Source organism: Globicephala melas, chromosome 20 (assembly GCF_963455315.2).
Source record: "Globicephala melas chromosome 20, mGloMel1.2, whole genome shotgun sequence".
Lineage (NCBI taxonomy): Eukaryota > Metazoa > Chordata > Mammalia > Artiodactyla > Delphinidae > Globicephala > Globicephala melas.
In genome coordinates this window covers 40,055,053-40,076,627 of record NC_083333.1, presented here as the reverse complement: position 1 = coordinate 40,076,627, position 21,575 = coordinate 40,055,053, and the positions used below count along the sequence as shown (strand labels likewise).

The 21,575-nt window shown below is 43.8% G+C and overlaps 1 protein-coding gene across 1 annotated transcript; it reads right to left on the bottom strand.

Annotated features, from left to right (window-relative positions):
* Positions 1–2: 2 nt before the first annotated feature.
* On the bottom strand, positions 3–21,373 carry RETREG3 (reticulophagy regulator family member 3). Its single transcript, XM_030839947.3, has 9 exons — positions 21,067–21,373; positions 9,237–9,343; positions 7,182–7,212; positions 6,125–6,251; positions 5,400–5,484; positions 4,458–4,595; positions 3,330–3,412; positions 2,552–2,684; positions 3–2,148 (listed from the first exon to the last, which is right to left on the bottom strand). Exons 1-9 carry the CDS (start codon positions 21,303–21,305, stop codon positions 1,691–1,693), a joined length of 1,401 nt encoding a protein of 466 aa, XP_030695807.1. The 5' UTR covers positions 21,306–21,373; the 3' UTR covers positions 3–1,690.
* Positions 21,374–21,575: the final 202 nt, after the last annotated feature.

The following is a 21,575-nucleotide window of genomic DNA, read 5'->3' as shown; positions in this document are numbered from 1 at the left end:
CCCTCCCTCATCCCCATCCCAATTCACAGTGGAGGACTAAGGAGATTCAGAGCAGGATCCGCAGGTACAAGAAACACCTTCCAAAGATTTTGCTCTCCTTCCTTCCCTCCCTCTTGCCAATTTCCAAGGCCTGAAGCTAAACACACTCATGCAAACACACAAAGTCCCACTCCTTTCCCACACCTGCTTTTTCCACATCAGAGCTCACTTGTAAGACATCTGGGCTCTGGGAAGAGAGAAGGTATCCAAAGTCTGTTTGAGAACACTAAAGTGGGGAGAGGCCGTTATCCTAACCTTCCACAAAGGGAAGTGACTATGAATCAGACACCTAGCTCTTCTCCCTTCTCACCGTTGACTATTTTCACTCCTTGGCCTCTACCTTGTCCATCAACCAAGAGCAAACATGTTAGCACACTCCCACCTGCAGCACGTGAAAATGGGCTCTGTCCAACATCCCTCACCCAGCTACAGGGGTGTTGGGGGAGTGGTCCCTGAGGATCAGCAAAGGGTTAATGCAGAGGGAAAGAGGACAGAAGAGTTCAGCTTGAGCTCTGATTGGGGAGGCACAGGTTTAGAACTAATGACCTTTTAAAATTTTTGTCTCACATGATTTTATTAGGGGCAGTAGAACAGATACCCTTTACTGGGGTCTCTGCTGATTATAGACACATTCTTGCTAACTGGGCTCATCCTTAAAAGAAGCCCTGCCAAACTGGGGAGGAGTTGAAAACAAAATTATTAAAGGAGCTGAACAAGGAGTAAGAATAGCTGGTGCAAGAAGAACTGGTGGCTCCTGGGATGAATGCCACTGAGCCATCTGTAAAGTGCTACTCTGACACTGCCCATGTGGCATTATTGCTTCTCCAGAGGAGGAGCAGGGGAAGGAACAGGAACATGGAAATGGGTATGGCATGGTATTGCTTTGCTCACTGCTCAGGCTGATGGGCAAATGGAGCCAGGGGTTAGCAGCACCAAAAATAACCAGGCAGCTCCAAAACATTCAGTGAGACCATGAGATATAGAGGCACTCACCCTCCCAGCCAGCTGACCCCATGGCCCAAAGTAATGTAGAAGAGGCCCACCCCCACCTCATGTTCACATTCTTAAATTTCACAAGCAATATGTTGGAGCACTGGAGGTTAGGCCTCAAGAAATGAGGATGGGCTGGGGCAGAGGGAACAGGCCTGCTCTGCAGAACCAAAGGACAAGCTTGCTTAGAAAAAGGCAAATCAAAGCATGGCTTAGCAAAAGAGGAAGATGACAGTGTAACTCTCCCAGCTGCCTGACTTGGAGCTCTCGGGAGATGATAAAGGGAGGGAGGAAGGAAGGGATCTATCACTGAGGGCTTCTGAGCACCCATACTTAGAAGCACACAGCAGCATCCCCTCAAAAGGGAACCAATACCCCTGACTACTTTGTTCCCCAGAAATACCACCATCCTGATGGAGAGAAGTGTCCCTCAGGGGAGCACATTCTCACTTCAGTGACTTGAGCTCAGAAGTCAGTGTCCAGCTGGTGGCAGAGGAGTGAGTGTCCTCTCTCATCAGGCCTCTGCGCATCTGCCAGGCTACTGAGCATACATATATAACTCGGGGGCTGGGACCTGGGTTCTTCCCTTGCCCCTTCACCTTAAGTGGAATGGGGAGCAAAAAAACCTAAACCACAATGACCCCCAAGGGGAGTCTCTGCCTCAGTGGCTCCTGGAACTGGCAGGGTCCAGCTGATTCAGCTCCGACTGGTCCAGAAGTTCAAAGTCATCCCCCTCAGCATCAGTGTCCAGGTCTGAACTGGGGGCCCGGAGGACACCTCTTGTGGCTCTCCGGGGAGGTAGGCCAGCAGGGCCTGGCTGGGAGGCCCCTGACAGGGCCAGCTGGATCATGCCCTGGGAGACCAGGCTAGCAAGGTTGCTGGTGAGGTTGGATCCTGCAGGCAGGGCGCCAAGCAAAAGCTCCGGCAGTGCAGCCTCGTCCCGGCTGGCAGGGGGGCCCTGAGGCTCCTCGGCCCCTGGTGGGGAACGGTACATCGAGCTGGGCATCCCGATGCTGGTATCGTCCTCATCATCCAGGCCAGCAGGATCCACGTTAATGGAAGGAAAGTCTGGAAGGTCTCTGGCAAAGGATTCCTCTGGATCACTGTGACCATCTAGGTCTGGGAGAACAGAGGAGTGTCTGAGACGTGGCAACTGCCTGGCCTTCCTATGCCCTAGCCCCACCAAGTCATCTCCAAGTAACCAGATGTTTCCACCCTGGATTTCTGGCACCGGTCAGCTTTCCCCCTCCACTTACAGACTGCTGTGACCTCTACTGGCCAGAGAACTCCCCCTTTCTTCCTCTGCTATGTCCCCCATAAGCCGAGAATCTGAGGCTATAAGGGACTGAGGATTTCTAGGAGAGCAGCAGTGCCACCTGGCTGGAGCCATACCCCTAAAGCTGCTCTGCCACCTGCTCCACAGCTCAGAAAACAGGAGAAGCGAGGGCAGTATCCCCGCTGCCCGGGAAGCTGAGAGGCAACAGTCAGGGCCAATATCAACTTGGGTCCAAGGTTCCTCTACCTTCAGAGCCTTCTGTTAGAGGTGTCTGGCCCCGTGAAAGATTGAACGTGCCGTTGTCTGTACAGGAGACCTCAGCATCCGAGTGCTCAGAGTCTGTGATGGCCAATTCCCTGGCAACAGTAGAATCATCCAGCTTAGGAAAAGAAAAGACCAACACGCCTGAAGAGATGGTGCCATTAGAAACGTGCGCAATTCCCTAGTTACAGCTTCACCAGTGAGCTGGCCCTAAAGGCTACCTTAAGGCCAACAGTGTAACCAGGCATGCATGGGGACTTGAGTCAAAATCTTGACCCCTTTTAGGCTGCTCCCCCAGGGAAAACACCCTTTTTCATCAGTCTTGAGCACAGGAAGGAAAGCAGTCTTGGGTGTCAACCAGCCACTTACTCTTAAGCAAATAATTGATCCAGAGAATACTTTTCACAAGTGCCAGGAGGATGCACACATTGCCTGGCCTAAGGCAAGCCGGGCTGTTTAAAAAATGATCACACCAGTTGCAGAAGTTCTGCCATGATGGCAGGGTTAAAAGGAGGCATGGAAGAGGGTGTGCTGGTCACCAGGCTCAAACTGAGATTCTACATACAAAGTCCCAATATAAAACTAGCATCTCTCCTCACTGCTCTTGGGGCAGTGAGGTCCTTGGAAAAGGGCAAGAAGCTGGGTCCCTGGAGAGCCCACAGGGAGCTTGAAAACCTGGTTACTGTCTAAACATGAGTGCCAGATGGTTAAAAAGGAGCTAAAAAAAACCTGGCCAGCGACGCAGCTCCCACACCCAAGATACCTGAGGACAGAAGGCAGCAAGTTCCTCTTCACTGTCACTGTGGTTGTCCCCAGCGCGTTCTGCGTGTAGACCTCTGCGGCGCACTGTGTGGAAAGAGCAAAAACGCCTTGACGCCTTCCCTTGAGGGGAAACCCCTGTCCCCTTTGGCTTTCAAAGGCATAAAATCAGAACACGAGAATGAACCCCCTAAGCCTACATAACAACGCCTGAGGGAGGAGCTGCTGAGCCTAAGTGGCAAGGTAAGCTGATAACACAGGAGAAAGATCTCTCTTCCAACATCCCTCCCTTTTTGTTCTGGTCAGATGATCAACTACCAGGCTTGTCAACAACTCTCAGGATCAGCTAGGGACAGACCAGATGTCAATGTGTAAAGCGGACACTGTCACAGAGAGGGCAAAGGGAGATGCCCCACCTGGGCTGAATCAGCCTTTTGAGGACTGGTACTATTCAACTGGCTGCGTTAGGGGGAGCTGGGCCTTGGTGCCCATGTGCAGGGCTCTTAGAGGGCCAGGGTTTAATGAAAACCCAACCTGACCATACCACAGAAGAGAGGGAAAAGTTCGCACGACTGTCACTCGTGTGTTGGAAGATCCTGGGCTAGTACACTTCTGGCTTCTGAAGCCAGTTTTAAATTACTTTTGGAAGGCAGCTTTCAGTACTGAATGGAGGCCGAGCTTAGGAGTTTGAAAGACCTGCTCTGCCATTTACTAACCGTGAGCTTCAGTTTCCTCAACCAGAAACTCAACCAGAAAAAGATAATACCACCCTCTTCTCAAGGTTGTTATAAACGTTAAATAAGACAACGTATGCAGAGCAGCCAGCACATGGGACGTGCTTCATAAAAAGAAGCTAACACTGGGAATATCTTCACTGTCTGTCTTTTAGTTGACTTGGGAGAACTTTTCTCGTTATTTGTTTAAAATGGGAGCGTCTAGAATTCCAAACGGGAAAAACTAGTAAGCCTGCACAGATTTCCCTGGAATAGAAGGCCACTTTTACCACCAACCCCCTACACACCAACCACATCCCACTTCTCCGTGTTCAAGGACCTATTATGTCAGACCTACGGGCTTCTCCTTCTCCTCCCCAAATTGTCCAAGTGGAAGGAAGCTTCCCCTTGACACTTACATTGTCTCTCTCTCTGCTTGGACATCATGTAGCCACGGACACTGAAGTCCAGCCGCTGCAGAGCTGGCTTCAGTCGTACGTACACTCGATCCCACAGTCGGTGGTACACAGCAAGGGGCCACATCATGACAGTGACAACTGAGAGGAGTGGGAAAGAGTGGCAAAATGGAGAAAGGGCTGCATGAAACAGTCCTGACTGTCCCTCTGCTATCGTGTCCTTAGGGCTTGGACACAACAAATTCTAATTCTGCTGGTCATCTTCACAGATGTGAAGGTTCCGGAGGGCAAAGACTTCTGCAGTCACCTACAGGGCTGTGCATAGCGGAGTACATGCTGACACATCGAGGGCAGGACCAGGCAGTGCTGTCACTTGCGTATGGGTGTTGCTGAGCCATAAATAAGGCCAAATGGTAACAATGCCTCAGCAAATACACAACAAATCATGTGAGCTTCGGATATATAATGGCCAGGGCCATCACTGCTCAGTTCTTCCAGTCTCAAGCAGACAGAGTTCATGCCAATATGAAGCAACTAAATTTACAGAACTGTGCTCCAGGGGGAAAAAAAGTGCTCCAGAGTAAACAGAAGCTAGTAGAGGATCCCCTAAGTGTTATGTTCTACTGTTATACAATACACTGACTCTAAAAATTCCCTCCTGAAATAGGGACAGATAGTCCTTTATAGCTGGTAACACAGTATTTGTTAGTGGACCCTCATCAGTTTCTAAAGCTGACTTGGTAAGAAAAGGACTTTATATGTGGGGAGCCTGATACAGGTAAGAAGAAAGATATTTTCATGACACTAAACAGGACATGAAAATATAAAAAGGTCATTTCCTGGAGAACCAAAATATAAAAGTCCTCTCCCTAAACCCAGAGTTAGCTATGGCTGGAAAAGCTATGAGGAGGGTAAGCTTGTGGGGGAGGTATATACCATACTTACGAATTAAGTAGGAGAGCAGGAGCCCAGGGATGTAGCGGCCCAAGACAGCCAAAAAGGTCAGTATCCCACAGCTCAGCAAGCAGAACTGGGGGCGTCAGGAAACAGTATTAAGCTTCTGCTATACGGCAGGGGACTGGGTTGGGCATGGGGGGCGGCTAAGATGGAGATGTGATAGAAATGATTCTTTATGACCTCTGAGTAAAGCATGGACATGTCAGAATGACATGTACCTAGCTACTGTTGCATCCAGTGGTGATTCTGTTTGGGAGGAAAGGGAGGATGTCCACTTCTATTCAAACTCTTCTCACATGGCTAACCCCACAGGGCCGCACCTTTCATGCTGGCAAACTGGTTTGAATAGGACTCAGCCAAAAGTTCTCTCTGAAAACAAGTGTTGGTGGTGGGCTTTTTAAGTCAAAGTAAAATAAAATAAAAAACTCAACCACCTACCACATGTTTAACGACACAGAATGCACACAAGCAAGCTTTCTTTCCCGTCTTGGGGCAGGAAGATGGCCTAATCTAAGTAGCAAGCACCCAAAGAAGGAATCGTCAAGCTCTTGCCTTAGTCTTAGTCAGAAGCCCCTTCCGACAACTTCCCTTGTCTATACAAACACCATGGTCTTTCCTTTCTTGAAGGAGGGTAGGTAGTAAAAGGGCTGTTTCAGTTTAGCATGAACTGAACTGAGAGCCAGAAATGAGAGTGAAAAAGGGAAGAGTCTTACCTTGCCTGGGTTTTGCTTTTTGAAAAGCAAAAGGTTCCTTATGAAAATGGTCCCACTAACCCAGACTTCAGCTACGTGGTAGCAGAGCTCGGGCACGCTGAGCAACCGAGGGTGCACAAAGCCCCAGCTATGGGAGAGAGAAGGGGGAGCTGTGAAAGGAGGGTGTTGAAGGTTCCCCCCGCATCTCACTGTGAAGGCAGCCAATCCTTCCGGTTTAAATAGGGTCTGGGAAGTGGCTAGTCCTAGTTGCTCTGGAGGTGAAGCATGACTTTCTTCTTGGCTCACCAGGTTGAAACTGGAATTTAAGGACTAGGAGGGCAGACTTGTTCTGACAACTCCACCCTATGAGCAAGCAGCCCAATCCACGTGTGTAAACCTGCCACCAGCTCCAAGGCCCTTTGTGCTTAAAAACATCTTTCCTGGGCTCAGACCATTGCAATTCACTGTGATTGCAACGCAGGGAAAAAAGTAGAGCACAGTCTGATACCACTGCTGCAGAGGCGAGAGGCAAAGGATGTGCCCCTGAGAGAGAAAACAAAGCAAAACCAAAATAAACCATGGCAAAGAAAATTCTTTGGGTCAAATATATGAGATGAATGAATTGAGAAATGAAAGCAGGAGCTGTAAGCCACAAGGGGAATCTTTGGCTTGCTGATGCCAGGAACCACTGTGTTTTCTGACCAGGAACTTGAAACAGCCAGAGGTTACAGAAAACACTAAATGACCTGGTATAAAAGCCAGGAGACAAATGAAGTAAGTTGCCTCTAAGTTTTCATACTAGAGCTGAATAATGCAGCCAATTCCTTGGTTATGTCAGGTTATAGGGCACTGTAATGCTTCTTTCTCAGAAACATCTTTTATAAATATCAGAGGACACTAGCCATCTTAACAGATTCCTTCCTGAACTTGAGGATTTGTTAAAATGATTATTTGCAACAGACTAGGTTCTCAGCTTATACTTTGTATCTAGAACATGGATTTAACAACCTATAACCAGAATATTACAACAAGAGAATCAATCAGAGCAACAAAAAGGGATTTAATTAGTGTTCCATACCTCTCATTGTCTAATGCGTCAGGTCTTGGCACTACAATATTAAAACAAACACCAGCATTAGTTGGTAAGGAAAACTTAAACATGAAAATGTTAGGCTGTTGGTCTGATAGCTCAAGTTTTAATGGGTTTGGGGAAAAGGAAACAGTAATAGACAATAAAAAGGAGACACCATGTTATACTGCCAGAGTTAGGGAGCTGCAGACAAGGGAATGATGGCTGATGCCTGCTCTTTTCTCTGGTGGGATGGGGTGGGGATCCAAATGGAGCATTAGGGCCCCTTCTAATTACTACAGTTGAGAGCCAAGGCGCACATAAAAAAAGGTCCATCCCACCCCTCAAGTGTGTCTGGGTTGCGCATACGCATCAGTGTGTGCCAGGTTACGAAGGCATTATATGACTACTTCAACTCTAGAAATCTGCCTATTCTCTTTAAAAAGAGACCCATTAACTACGATCAATGATGTAAAGTCTTTTGACATTCACTAGCCATGAGACAGGTGGGCGAACTACCTGATTCCTTGAAGTCTCTCCAAAATAGGATGGGAATGTATTTAAAAGCTGTATACTCTGGTTTGAATATTCTGCCAACACTTCAAAATTACCATGTCCGACCTACATCAATTTGCCTCTCTCTCACTCCCCACCCAAACCAACTGCCCTGCCTGACGTTGCCTACATCTAACTGTAATGCCACTGCTACTCTCCTAGCTTTGAAATCCCAAAGCTGCTGTTATCCCTTACTCTCCTAACGTCTACTTATCAGTTTGACGTGTCTTCCGTCTTCACAGCTCTCCAAGCCATCCATCGTTTGTTTCCACTGATACCTCTCTGACTACTTCTCACACAGATACAGCCAGAGTCTCCCTTCTTCGCCCTTTTCTCTTACCATGTGGTTGGGTAAAATGCTATCAAATTAATCTTTAATATCTTCTCAGCACATAGCTCTAATAAAATAATTATCAGGGGGCTTCCCTGGTGGCGCAGTGGTTGAGAATCCGCCTGCCAATGCAGGGGACACGGGTTCGAGCCCTGGTCCGGGAGGATCCCACATGCCGCGGAGCAGCTAAGCCCGTGCGCCACAACTATTGAGCCTGCAAGCCACAACTACTGAAGCCCGTGCATCTAGAGCCCGTGCTCCACAACAAGAGAAGCCCCCACAATGAGAAGCCCGCTCACCACAACTAGAGAAAGCCCGCGTGCAGCAACGAAGACCCAACGCAGCCATAAATAAATAATAATTTAAAAAAAAAAAAAAAAGAATTATCAGGGACCACCCACTATCTATAGGATAAAGGTTCTAAGCCTAACTTAAAGGCCCTTATAAAATCTAATCCCAACACACTTTATTTCCTAGCACTCCCTTTAATGACCTCTCCACTCCTGTGAAAATGATCAGTTCCCTGCCCTCAGGAGATGCTTTGCAGCTTCTGGTTCCTCAGACTAATCAAGCCTCTGACCCCCATAGAAACCCACTTATCTCTCTACCTGTCCAAATCCTTTGTTTCATTCAAGGCTTGAGCTAGGGCCAAAATACATGACAAACATACTGATCACATACTGCACTGTGACATCTCTGGTGCTGTTCTGTAACTTTTCTTATGTTTACGTACGTATCATCTTGGATAAAAGGAACCATATCTTAGAGGACTTTATCTAAGTCATAATACCTAACTTAGTGCTTTGCAAATAAACAATTTAAAAGAAATTCCAGAGGCAAATTGATACTGTCTTGGTAATGATGTAGTACCCAGTGAGGAGAATTATTTTTTAACAACTTGAGGACTATTTATTCCTCAGGCCAATTATGAGGGCAAGAATATCTCAGGTGGCGGATACAGATTTCCTAAGCTTAATAAACAATGAGAAGGACAGAACTCAGCTCTAAGGAACTACAGATGGGGCACTAGCCCTTCAAACGTCTCCTAAAGCAAATAATTCAGACTTCAAAAGATATTCCCAGCTCCACATACTCTCCCCAAACCCCCTAAAACTAAAGGTAAAAATGACAGAAAAGCCATTTCAGGTTCAGATTGTTCTAAATGCTACCAGACTTACCTTTTATTTCAGGCCAGATTTTGCTCTTCCATTGATCTATACACACAATGATCATTGAGCTGAATGCAAGTAAAAACACAAGACGAAGGGATGTCAGGGCAAAGAACCTAAAGAGAAGGAAGAACAGAAGATCATTATCCAATTAAGCTAATTTTAGAAAAGACCATATGTGCACCACTGGTCCTGTGGTAAACAGACTTAAGTGTTAGTTATACACCTTGGGAAAAATCACTTAAACTTTCTGGACTTCAGCTATTTTACCTATGGTGCAGAGATAATAATTTGCTTCTGTAAAGGCAGAGGACTAAACCAAATAACCTCTTAAAGCCCATTTCAACTTTCAAGCCTGTGATTCTATTAATATCAAGGAGAAATTCATTCTTTGTTTTTGTTTTTGCCACACAGCACGGCTTGTGGGATCTTAGTTCCCTGACCAGGGATTGAACCTGGGCCCTCATCAGGGAAAAATGCAGAATCCTAACCACTGGACTGCCAGGGAATTCCCGAAATTCATTCTTGTACTGACCAAGTTGTTTTGATGAAAGCAAACATCGTTCTACCAAATTAGACCCTGGTTCAGGGCAACAAACTGACAGACATGCACTAAAGAGCACCTAATTCAATTAGATATCCTTTTACAGAGGAAGGAACTAAGGCTCAAAAAAGTAAAACGAGTTGGTCAAGGTCACACAGAAAGTGAGCACTGAAGCTACATCTAAAAGCCAGTTCTCCAGAATTAACACCAACCCTTCTCAAACTCTTCCCAAAAAATTGAAAAAGAGAGAACACTTCTTGATTCATTTAATGAGGGCAACATTACTGTGGTACCAAAGCCAGACAAAAACACTACAAGAAAACTAAAGTATATTGATACCTATGAATACAGATGCAAAAATCCTCAATAAAATATTCAAAACGCATTCGGCAGCATATTAAAAGGACTATACACCATGACCAATTCCTGGGATTTACTCCAGGAATGCACGGGTGGTTCAACATACAAAAACTCAACAGTTGTAATGTATCACATTAAGAGAATAAAGGAAGAGCTAGTTCTTATTAGAAGGCATCAACCATAAAGAGATATTTACAAAAAATCTGGGAAATCTGAACACTGACAGTACATCTGAAGATATTAAGCAATTATTGTAATTTTGGGGCTATGATGTTATGGAAGTTATGCTTTTAAAGAGTCCTTATCTTTTAGAAATACATACTAAAATATTTGTGAATGAGATGATATCTGGGATTTGTGTCAAAACAATAGTTTGGCGAGGGAAAGGGTATGAAAGGAGAGGAAACAAGATTGACTGTGAGCTGGTAATTGCTGAAGCTGGGTGATGGGTACTTGAGGTTATTTATGCTATTCTCTCTACCTCTATATAGTTAAAATCTTTCACAATAAAAAGTTTTTTTCAAAAAAAGCTAGTTCTTATGAGTCTTTCTATGATCCAACTCTAAAGCCTTTAGGGCAATGCCCTGTACAGTGTCTGTAGTCCAGTGAGGTTACCAGACTGTGAGGAAATAAGTATAAAAATTGAAAGTAAGAATTTAGCAATTTGACCAAGTAATTTTGAATCTAAGGGTATATTTGGGCTTGTATTTTGTATGCATTTTAAACATATCTAGTAACTCATTTATACTGTATTTTACAAAAGTATTGCTCAGAAATAGACTGGGGAAAACGACAACACTAGTCCTTCACTGCAGATCGTTTGAGAAACAGTGTTCTAAGATCTTGAAGGAAGCCAAATGCATCACAACAGGCGGTTCAGCAGGCATGGCTCTTAGACTGACTTGAGTTTGTTTCTCTGAACAGCCACTCTGAGTTGATGACCTTGAATAAATTAGCTTTACCTCTTTAAGCCTCAGTTTCCTCATCTATATGTGATGTTAACAATAACAAATCAGGAGACTTTCCTGGTGGTCCAGTGGTAAAGAATCCACCTTCCAATGCAGGTGACACAGGTTTGATCCCTGGTCGGGGAACTAAGATCCCACTTGCCGCGGGGGCGACTAAGCCTGAGCGCCACAACTACTAACCTCGCGCGCCTCAACTAGAGAGAGAAAAACGCACACGCCACAACTACAGAGAAACCCACACACTGCAATGAAAGACCCCTCATGCCTCAATGAAGATCCCACATGCCGCAGCTAAGACCCAATGCAGACAAATATTTTTTTAAAAAATAACAAATCATGCAAGATTATTTGTAGGTATTAGAAACAACATACTTAATCACTTATAGAAATATCATAGTTGGGCTTCCCTGGTGGCACAGAGGTTAAGAATCCGCCTGCCAATGCAGGGGACACGGGTTCGAGCCCTGGCCTGGGAAGATCCCACATGCTGCGGAGGAACTAAGCATGCGCCACCACTACTGAGCCCACGTGCCACAACTACTGAAGCCTGCGCGCCTAGAGCCCATGCTCCGCAACAAGAGAAGCCACGAGAATGAGAAGCCTGCACACCACAAAGAAGAGTAGCCCCCACTCACCGCAACTAAAGAAAGCCCAGGCACAGCAACGAAGACCCAACACAGCCATAAATAAATAAATAAATAAATAAATTTATTTTAAAAAAGGAAAGGAACAGAGAGCTAGAAAAGCAGCAAGAAAACAACTAACAAAATAAAAAAAAAGTATCATAGTTGATCTTGCTAAAAAGACAAGAAAATACAAGGCACCTAATATACGCCTAATATATGTCCTATTCAGTTTTACAATGTAGAAGTGTCGTTAGCTATCATCACAGCAACTGATCAAACAAGAGTAAGGATGACCAAGAGTTGGTTATAAATGACCTCTTCTCTCCTCAACACATGACCTAATGACATATTCACAGAACACCATACTAAGAGTATAATCCTTACATTAAAAAAAAAAGCTTTATCTGGATCTATGAATACGTATATGCAAGCAGGAATTGTCAGAGGAACTTTAATTTTGGTCTCTAGACGTTTCTGCACTGTTTTCAATAAACATGAATCTATGTCACATAATTTTTTAAACTATACAAAGAATGAGGGATGGAAGAAACCAAGAACTTAGAAATCCAGTCATCAATGACAACCCTATTCCAATATTTCCACTCCATCACTTGAAGGATACTGTAATTACATATGAGATTACAGAATGAAAGTAGTTTAATAGATTTAAGCCTCTAGAGCTGCCCCAGGCCATTAATCTTCTCTCCAAAGCCAGTTCATCATCCCAACAAACAAGGAAATTTAACAAGGCCAAGGAGAAGGGCTCGAGGGCATCCTGCTCCCCAGTGCTGCTGCTTCCATGTCCCAGCAGCAGGATGTGGCACGACTGTTCTCTCTGGAGTACTTGAAAGGGCTCTCTGGGGAGGCAATCCAGGCTGTCTGCAATCTCTGCTTCCCAAATCATGATTATTAACACAAATATAAATTGGGGTAGGGAAAGGATACTAAGCTCTCCTAAGAAAGGTCAGTTTTCCAAAGATGATGGCAATAAAAATACGGTTTCTCCAAGAGCTGGACTATTTTAGTAACCTGTTAGAGCCCCCACCTATGCTTCAACTCAGTTCAAACATTTATTAATTGCCTATTATATGCTGAGGCCTTGTGGTAAGTAGGCCAATTACAGAAAAGAGTAAAACATGGACCATACCCTCAAGTGTATTTATGTCAGTACGTGTTTGTAATATAGCATGACAAGTTAACGATAACAAAGAGGACATCTAAGCTGGGATTTGAAAGATTAATGGTAAGACAACAGGGCAAAAGGATGCGGGGAAAGAGAGGACATTCAGTTAGGGAGAAGAGCCAGCTGGAATGACGTATTTAGGGAACTACAAGTAGTATGATAGAACTGGAACTTAAAGAACAGAGGGAGGGGATGAGTATGGGGAGAGAGGCAGAAGTCAGATCACGAAGGGCCTTTCATGACAAAGCGTACTGGATTTTATCCTGCAGATAGTTGAATCAGCAAAGAGTTTTACAAAGGGTATATTTTCTGGATCATGAAGGCTGAAACTGTGCGCATCTTCTTGAACCAGATTAATCCTGGTCCATAATTCAATTTTAGAGCCAGATATAAGATGACCTTTCCTTGAACAAGCCAATGCAGAAACTTAAGAGGAAGAAGAGTTTTTCTGTGTGGTGCAAAATAACAATTCTTGGAATAATAGCTTCTTCCATATAGATAAAATCTTAACTAATGGAAAGACCACCTCAAACCACTAGAGTTACCTCTCCAAGGTAACCAGACAATTAATATCAAATATTATTAATTCCCTTAGGGGGTCTATCAAATATAAAAGAATATGGATAAGTGTGTGCTCCTTTCCTTCAGCCCTCAATACTAAATTCTTAAACAAAAAGGAAATGTCAATCTCAGGCGCATGTGTTTGGGATATACTAAAGTCACACTACACTTTTATTTTATGGAGGTAACTTGGAAGCCAGCCTACCTGTAAAAAAACCTCTGCAACTATGCACAAGGACAAGACAAAATTGAAGATAAAGTACTTGTGAGATTGGTATAGGTAAGGAATGAAGAAAAATAAGGGAGGATTCCTCTGGATTAGTTTAGTCCTGCAACGTCTATTCACGCAGGCCAAAAAATTCACATGCAGATATGTGTACAAGTTTGATAAGACAACATGCAAAACATTTTTCAGCAACTATAATCAGCATGAGAACTTTCCAATTTAGCAAAGATAACTACAAATGCAGTCAACTCTGGATATTCACATGTGAATTATTTAATTTGGTTACTGCCCATAGCCCATTACTCCTTCTACCCATTGTAGGCTCACAATAGACTTTTCCTTAATGATATTTATTTTTTCATATTTCTAAAGGCAAGCATGTTTACAGGAGAAATTTTAGAAAATATAATTACTAATTAAGGAAGAAAATAAAAATAATTAGTACACTATCACCCGTATGAAACAGTCTTGCCAATAAAAAAAAAAATTTTTTTTTGGAAACTAAATCTGATCAAGACTCTAGATTTAGCTACCAATTTACAGGAAATACACAGAGGAGCACAGGGGAACATGTTACGCCACAGGGATGCAATCAGCAAAATTCAATCTGTAGGACACTTTACAGGACAAACTGGTTTCTTCAACAGATAAATTGCAGAGGAAAAAAGACTGAAAGGGAAGCAACAGAGTAAAAGAGATGCTAAAAACAGAACAATCGGTCACAATATGTGGACTGCATTTGGATGCTAACCCCAAAGAACTGTTGAAAAAACAAAGTGACATTTATGAGAAAATTTGAACACTGACTGGAGCCACTAATTTTTTACATGTGATAATGGTAGTGATTTTTAAAAAAATCTTTATTTTTCAGGGTCACATACTGAAACACTTAAGAGATTAAATGACATGATGTCTAGGATTTCCCTCAAAACAAGAAAGGAAGCGGAAAAGAACTGGGGTATGGAAGACACAAAATTGGCCATGAAATGAAAAATTTTAAAGCTGGGTACAATTGTAATACATACTATTATTCTGACTGCTTATATATATGTTTTTAATTTTCCATAGTAAAAAGTTTAAAAAATAACCTATTATCTACACACATATCCTAAAATGGCAACAGAGGTTCTTCATTTAAAAAAATATTCAAATATAAAAACTCCATGGAAGTATATAGAATATCTGGTTTAAAAACCTCCTCCTTCATTTAAAAATACATGGGCATGTTTTCCTTCATCACCAGAAAAGCACCACAGCTTGAAAATGATTACATCATACACAGATACAATTAGGTGTTTTTTTTTTTTTTTCTTTGGCTGCACTGGGTCTTCCTTGATGCACGCGTGCTTTCTCTAGTTGCGGTGAGCAGGGGCTACTTTTTGTTGCGGTACGTGGGCTTCTCATTGCAGTGGCTTCTCTTGTGGAGCACGGGCTCTAGGCGCACAGGCTTCAGTAGTTGTGGCACGCGGGCTCAGTAGTTGTGGCTCGTGGGCTCTAGAGCGCAGGCTCAGTAGTTGTGGCACACAGGCTTAGTTGCTCCGCGGCATGTTGGATCTTCCCAGACCAGGGCTCAAACCCCTGTCTCCTACATTGGCAGGAGAATTCTTAACCACTGTGCCACCAGGGAAGCCCCTACAATTAGTTTTCTAAACCTTTCCCTAATTGAACTGAGATGTTTCCAATTTTTGATGTAATAAAGCTGAACTAATATCACTGAGCGTAAATCTTTGACCTTATTTATGATTAGCCACTTTAAATAGAAGTACCAGGTCAAAAAGCATTAACTTTTTTTTTTGTAACAGTATTATTGAGATACAGTTTGCATACCATAAAATGTATCCTTTCAAACTAATTCAATGTTTTTTAGTATATTCAGAGTTGTGTGACTATCACCATTATCTAATTTAGAACATTCTGATCACCCCAAAAAGAAACCCATGCCCATTAGCAATCACTCCCCATTTCTCCCAGCCCCTGAAAAGGTAATAACTTTTTAAGTATCTTAATACATGTTGCTAAATTACTTTCCAGAAAGTCTGTTGAATTTATGTTCCTATCAACCATAAACCAGTTTTTCCATATTGTGCCCGGAATTAAATACTATCATTTTTAAAAACCTAATAGGCAGAAATTAGTAACTCACTGCCACTTATATTAGAATTTTTATTACTAATATGTAAAAATTTATATATCTATTGATTTATTATTATTTGGGTTTTTTTGTCTTTTTATAAACTGTCCATCCCCTTTATTATGGGCTAAAATCCAATTAATTATCAGTCTAAATAGAGTACTCCTTGGAAAAACAATCTGGTGTCCAGAAAAATCATGAGAAATTTCAAAAATAAACAATTTTTCTGAGGTCAGATATACCATGGATCCTCATCATTAGTACAGATAAATTAAAGTTTGTTATAATCATAAACAAAAGAAAGATCCCAAGTCTATTTTCAATCAAAGAAGATACTATTTCTGGGTTCCTTTGTCATTATGGAGTAAGCTTCTCTCAGTGGCACTTCGAACAAAGCATCCCATCCTATAGGGACAGAAAGCCCACTATTGTACAGCACTTGTGGCTGTCTGCTTAATGAGCCAGTCACTGGTAAATCAGAATGAAACAAAATTAACCCAACCAATATCATGTAGAGATAGTTGTTGCTTGCACAAAACCAGAAATGAAACCAGCTAGCTGCAAATGACCTACCTTATGTTAATGGACAGAAAACACCCAACCTATAAAAAAATAAATAAAATAAAATTCAAAAAAAAAAAAAAAAAAAGAAAGCACCCAACCTTATAATCAGAAGAGACAAAAACTGATGGCAAAAGAGAGGCAAAAAAAAAAAAGTAAGCCAAGGCATCTCTGGGAGTCTTCCTTGCTATCAAAAGCAACAAGAACCCTCCAAAACTATCATCAGAAACATTTGCTCAATAGATTTCATCTGAAATTTGACGTGTAGATTTTTTTTTTTCACAGAACAAATGTTTCTACTTAAATAGGCCCTCCCTTCCATCTCCTATCTCTCACTATTACTTTTTACTCAAATTCTAACTTTTAAAAAATATTTATTTATTTATTTGGCTGCGTCCGGTCTTAGTTGCGGCACACAGGATCTTTAGTTGCTGCATGTGGGATCTTTTAGTTGCAGCATGCGGGCTCTTAGCTGCGGCATGTGGGATGTAGTTCGCTGACCAGGGATCAAATCCCGGCCCCCTGCATTGGGAGCACTGAGTCTTAACCACTGGACCACCAGGGAAGTCCCTCAAATTCTAACCTTTTAGATCAGCATTGTGGTATACCTTTAATCACTTCTCCGGTCATTTTTTTTTGGGGGGGGGGATGGGGGGGATTGGTTAACTCAGACTAGTGACTGTAAAAGCAGATCCCAACAGAGATCTTAACAAAAAAACAGCTTGTGGATTGCTCTAAATCAATATTCCTAATTTGAAGACCATCTAGAATCACAGACTGCTAAAAACTGAAGAGGAGCTCAGCAGTCATCTAGCCCTCCTTGAACCATATGTACTTCATAGGAGGCGGTGCGAGGGCTTAGAGTTCACACACATTTCCAGGGCTCCTTTGTCCTCCCCTTATCTTATGAGTCAAACTAAAAAGTTACGGAAACTCTTCTTTTCTGATCCCGTCAGGACAGACTCTTGCTGACTCATATTCTTCCCCCAAATCATTCATTTACAGGTGGTGCTGAGGCTAATGAAAATATAGGCTATTGATAAGGAAGGCCTGACATTTCTGTTATTACACTAGAGAAAATAACATATAAGTGACCAGAAGCAATATAGGCTGGAAGATCTCTAATATGATCACTATAATTTTTCTGGAACCTGAAAATAAGAGTGAAAGCCTTGAAATACTATAGGAGCAAGGCATCTACATCTATCCCTATCTTTTATGTTGTTTTTTATTAATATGTAAGAGGGCACATTCACAGGTATGGAAAAACCTCAAATGAGAAGACAGAACACTGAAAGTTAAGAGCTACCTACCTGAATTCTGATGATTTGTTTGTATTCCTATCCAGTCTTCTAATACCTCAAAATGTATAAAACACCTCAGTTAATGACATATCATTATTCAAAACAAATAATGAAAGAAAAGTAAAAGGTTCAGATTTGATTTTTCTCTGACCTGAGCTAATGGATCCACCTGTGTTTCTTAAATTGCTTTTTTAAATAAAGTGAGAACAAAGCAGTTACTCTTCAACATTCCTAAGCAAAACGTCAACACCCACATTCAATTTGATGCTACTGGAATGTGAAGTCTAACTTTTATTTTGAACCTCACACTACCTTCCAAGGAAGCTCATTTCCTAAAACAAACAATCCTGTGAATTCCAATGCTAAAACTACCCTAGCCTCTGGGGTCAGTCATTTTGTACCCTTCACAGGTATGAGTCCTCTCCAGAAATGGCATACCCAATTGCTCTTTCATTCTCAAGAGTCACACCCTCATTTTGCTACATCTCTCCCTCAGCTACTTAGAGCCTGATGGGAACGTAACAGGAGTAACTGCATTCTGGATACACAACAGGCAAGCTACCAGGAAATGCCAGAGATAAAGACCAATCACGCTGATGCTTTAAGAGACTCAGAGTAGGTAAAGGGGATCTGAGTGAGATTCTAAACACAGCATATTAGTAAACTTAAGTATATACTATTGGGAGCCAGTAAATTAAAGATAACTAACATTTAAAGATGTGTCTCAGTCAGAGCGGCTCCTTATGTGCAGACCTCAACCCCACATTCTACTTTGAAAATCTCTCTCAGGCAAGGGGGATGTGGAAAGCCCTCTCCTCAAAAATAACAACATACATGCTACTGATCTATTTGCATTAATAAACCCTTGGTTTCTCAGGATTCATTTAAATCCTGATAAAGTTTTTATATATCAGTCACACTCTGACACAAACTGGTTTATGATCAACTTTTTTCCTAGGAGTACAAACCCAATGTAGGAAATGAAGTTCTGACTAAATGGTCTGCGGTTAGAGGTTGGGACAGGGAGGTGACAGGAAAAGAAGAAAAGGTCATTTTGGAAACTGCTCCAGAATGAGGTGCTACAGTTAAGGTTTTTGACAGACAGCCAAGGAGAGAAGTAGATACCTGGGGATCAAGGAAGAAACACTATCAAAAATAAATGAAGGGGCTTCCCTGGTGGCGCAGTGGTTGAGAGTCCGCCTGCCGATGCAGGGGACACGGGTTCGTGCTCCGGTCCGGGAGGATCCCACATGCCATGGAGCGGCTGGGCCCGTGAGCCATGGCCGCTGAGCCTGCGCGTCCGCAGCCTGCGCGTCCGGAGCCTGTGCTCCGTAACGGGAGAGGCCACAACAGTGACAGGCCCGCGTACCGCAAAAGAATAAATATATAAATAAATAAATGAAGAGGGGCAGGGGACACGGGTTCGAGCCCTGGTCCGGGAAGATACCACATGCCACGGAGCAACTAAGCCCGTGCGCCACAACTACTGAGCCTGCACTCTAGAGCCCACGAGCCACAACTACTGAAGCCTGTGCGCCTAGAGCCCATGCTCTGCAACAAGAGAAGCCACCGCAATGAGAAGCCCGCACACCGCAATGAAGAGTAGCCCCTGCTCGCCGCAACTAGAGAAGGCCTGCATGCAGCAACAAAGACCCAACGCAGCCATAAATAAATAAATAAATTTATTTTTAAAAATAACAAAATAAATAAATGGGGCTTCCCTGGTGGCGCAGTGGTTAAGAATCCGCCTGCCGATGCAGGGGACACGGGTTCGAGCCCTGGTCCGGGAAGATCCCACATGCCGTGAAGCACCTAAGCCCGTGCGCCACAACTACTGAGCCTGCGCTCTAGAGCCTACGAGCCACAACTACTGAAGCCTGTGCGCCTAGAGCCCATGCCCTGCAACAAGAGAAGCCACCGCAATGAGAAGCCCGCACACCGCAATGAAGAGTAGCCCCCGCTCGCCACAACTAGAGAACACCCACACCCAGCAACGAAGACCCATAGCAGCCAAAAATAAATAAATAAATTAAGAAAAAAAAGAATTCTCTTTAAAAAAGTCGTGAGGGACACAAAATAATTTAAAAATAAATGAATGAATGAATGAAGAATGCTGTAGGAGAAGTTTATCATCAAGTTTGCTCAAGACTCTAGAAGCAACAACTGCTGTGATACCTCTAACCTGAGTCTCCTTCAAACTGTGAGAGGATTAATGTAATAAGCACCAGTGTGTCTTCCTGTCAATGAACTTGGAATTATTCATTTTGCTCCAGCTCACTGAAAGTCTTCTTTCAGACAAAGGATAATAAATGTTTTGGTTTTAAAACCAAGAATTTCAAGAGGAAATGTATTTTTAGCAAAAACAATTTTGTTTTGGAAACACACACTTTGTTCTGTTTCAGACTTATCCAGAACAGCTTTATTTCACTCAGCTGTAGAAGCCACCCTACACTTCAGTTCCCTTGGAATCTGATCAATAATACTTCCCTAGTTATTAATAAATCCAAACTCTGCTTGGCACATCTTATGAAGACCTAAGTCCACTTTAGGTGATGACAACTCAGAAGCAGCAGTTCCATTTTCACAGAGCATGACACAGACAGATTCTTAAAGCATACTTGTAGCCCCACTTTTCCAGCTCAGGAAAATACACACACTATTAGACACCCTCAATTTCCCTGGCTATAAACCGTGGCTAAGGATGCCTCTCTAGCTCCCTGGAACAGGGAAGACTTGCCGTCATACGTGACTTTGAAACGGGTGAAATCTCACAATCACTATTTCATAACTGTTCTTTAAAAGCTTACAATTTTCTTTCAAGTTGCAACTATGGAGGCTCTCACGGACGCTCAGACTTCGCAAACTTCCCGAGTGGGCGAAGGGATATCTATCTAACATGCTAGTTCAGATCGCTCAAGTTTGTTTTCTTATCACACCTATGTATACCTTTTCAAGAGCTCACGCCTCACGCATCTACCCCAATAATAATTACTAAAATCCCTGGAGACAGTCTTCAAACCACTGTTGAGTAGACAAGAGAAGGGAGGTGATGGCCTTAACGGGACACAGCTTCCCCTGGCTAAAATGAGGCGCCCTCGCTCACTGCGAGCGGCTCAAGATGTTACTAGAAGCTCCTGCCAGATGTGCGTGGCGAGGGTGCGGGAGCAGATAAAGCACGGGAAACAACTGGAAGGCCCTGGGGAGAACTGCGGTGCTAAAGCCGCAGGCGGGAAGCAGTGGAAGGTGAGGCAAAATTAGGCAGGTACAGGAAGGAGCCAATGCAGCGAAGAAAATAAGGGGGGGCGAGAGATAGAGCCTTAGAGAAACCTGACGAATTCGCGCCTCGGAGGGTTTCCGAGGATCCAGTTCTCTCACCAGAAAGCCGCGTTCAGCCCCAGGCACCACAGGGCGCTCCTGGCTGGCCGCTCCCACACCAGGGCTGCCTGCACCCGGCTCAGCAGAGGCTCGTAAGGCCCCAGCACCTCCACCAGGGCCCGCTGCGCCGCCTCAACCTGCTGGTCACGCTCCCAGGAGCCTGACATACTGCGGCGGCCCCTGAAAGTCTGCCCCGAAGCTGGGCCTGGGGCCACGGCCACCCCCTCAGCCTCCGCCATCTCCCCCCGGCAGCCACAACATCCGGGGCCACGGCTCGACAGTCACAATAACACCAACTGCGCAGGTGCAAGATTCGGCGGGAAGGCCGCTTCCCTCCACAGTGCGCCTGCGCATAGGGTCTAACTCCTGTCCACCCAGAGAGAAGAACGCTGCGTCAAAGTACGTCCCCGGCGCCCCAATCAGGAGCCGCGCACGCGCAGTCTGCAAGACTGAAACCAAGTGATTAAGGAAGTGCGGTCGGCAGAACTCAGTTCTCATTGGAGCGAAGA

Coding starts and splice junctions, on each gene's coding strand:
- RETREG3 (XM_030839947.3), bottom strand. CDS start 21,305: ATGGCGGAGGCTGAGGGGGTGGCCGTGGCCCCAGGCCCAGCTTCGGGG. Junction 9,344..21,066: donor GGGCTGAACGCGGCTTTCTG/GTGAGAGAACTG, acceptor CCTTCTCTTTAG/GTTCTTTGCCCTGACATCCC. Junction 2,149..2,551: donor TCTAACAGAAGGCTCTGAAG/GTAGAGGAACCT, acceptor CTGTTCTCCCAG/ACCTAGATGGTCACAGTGAT.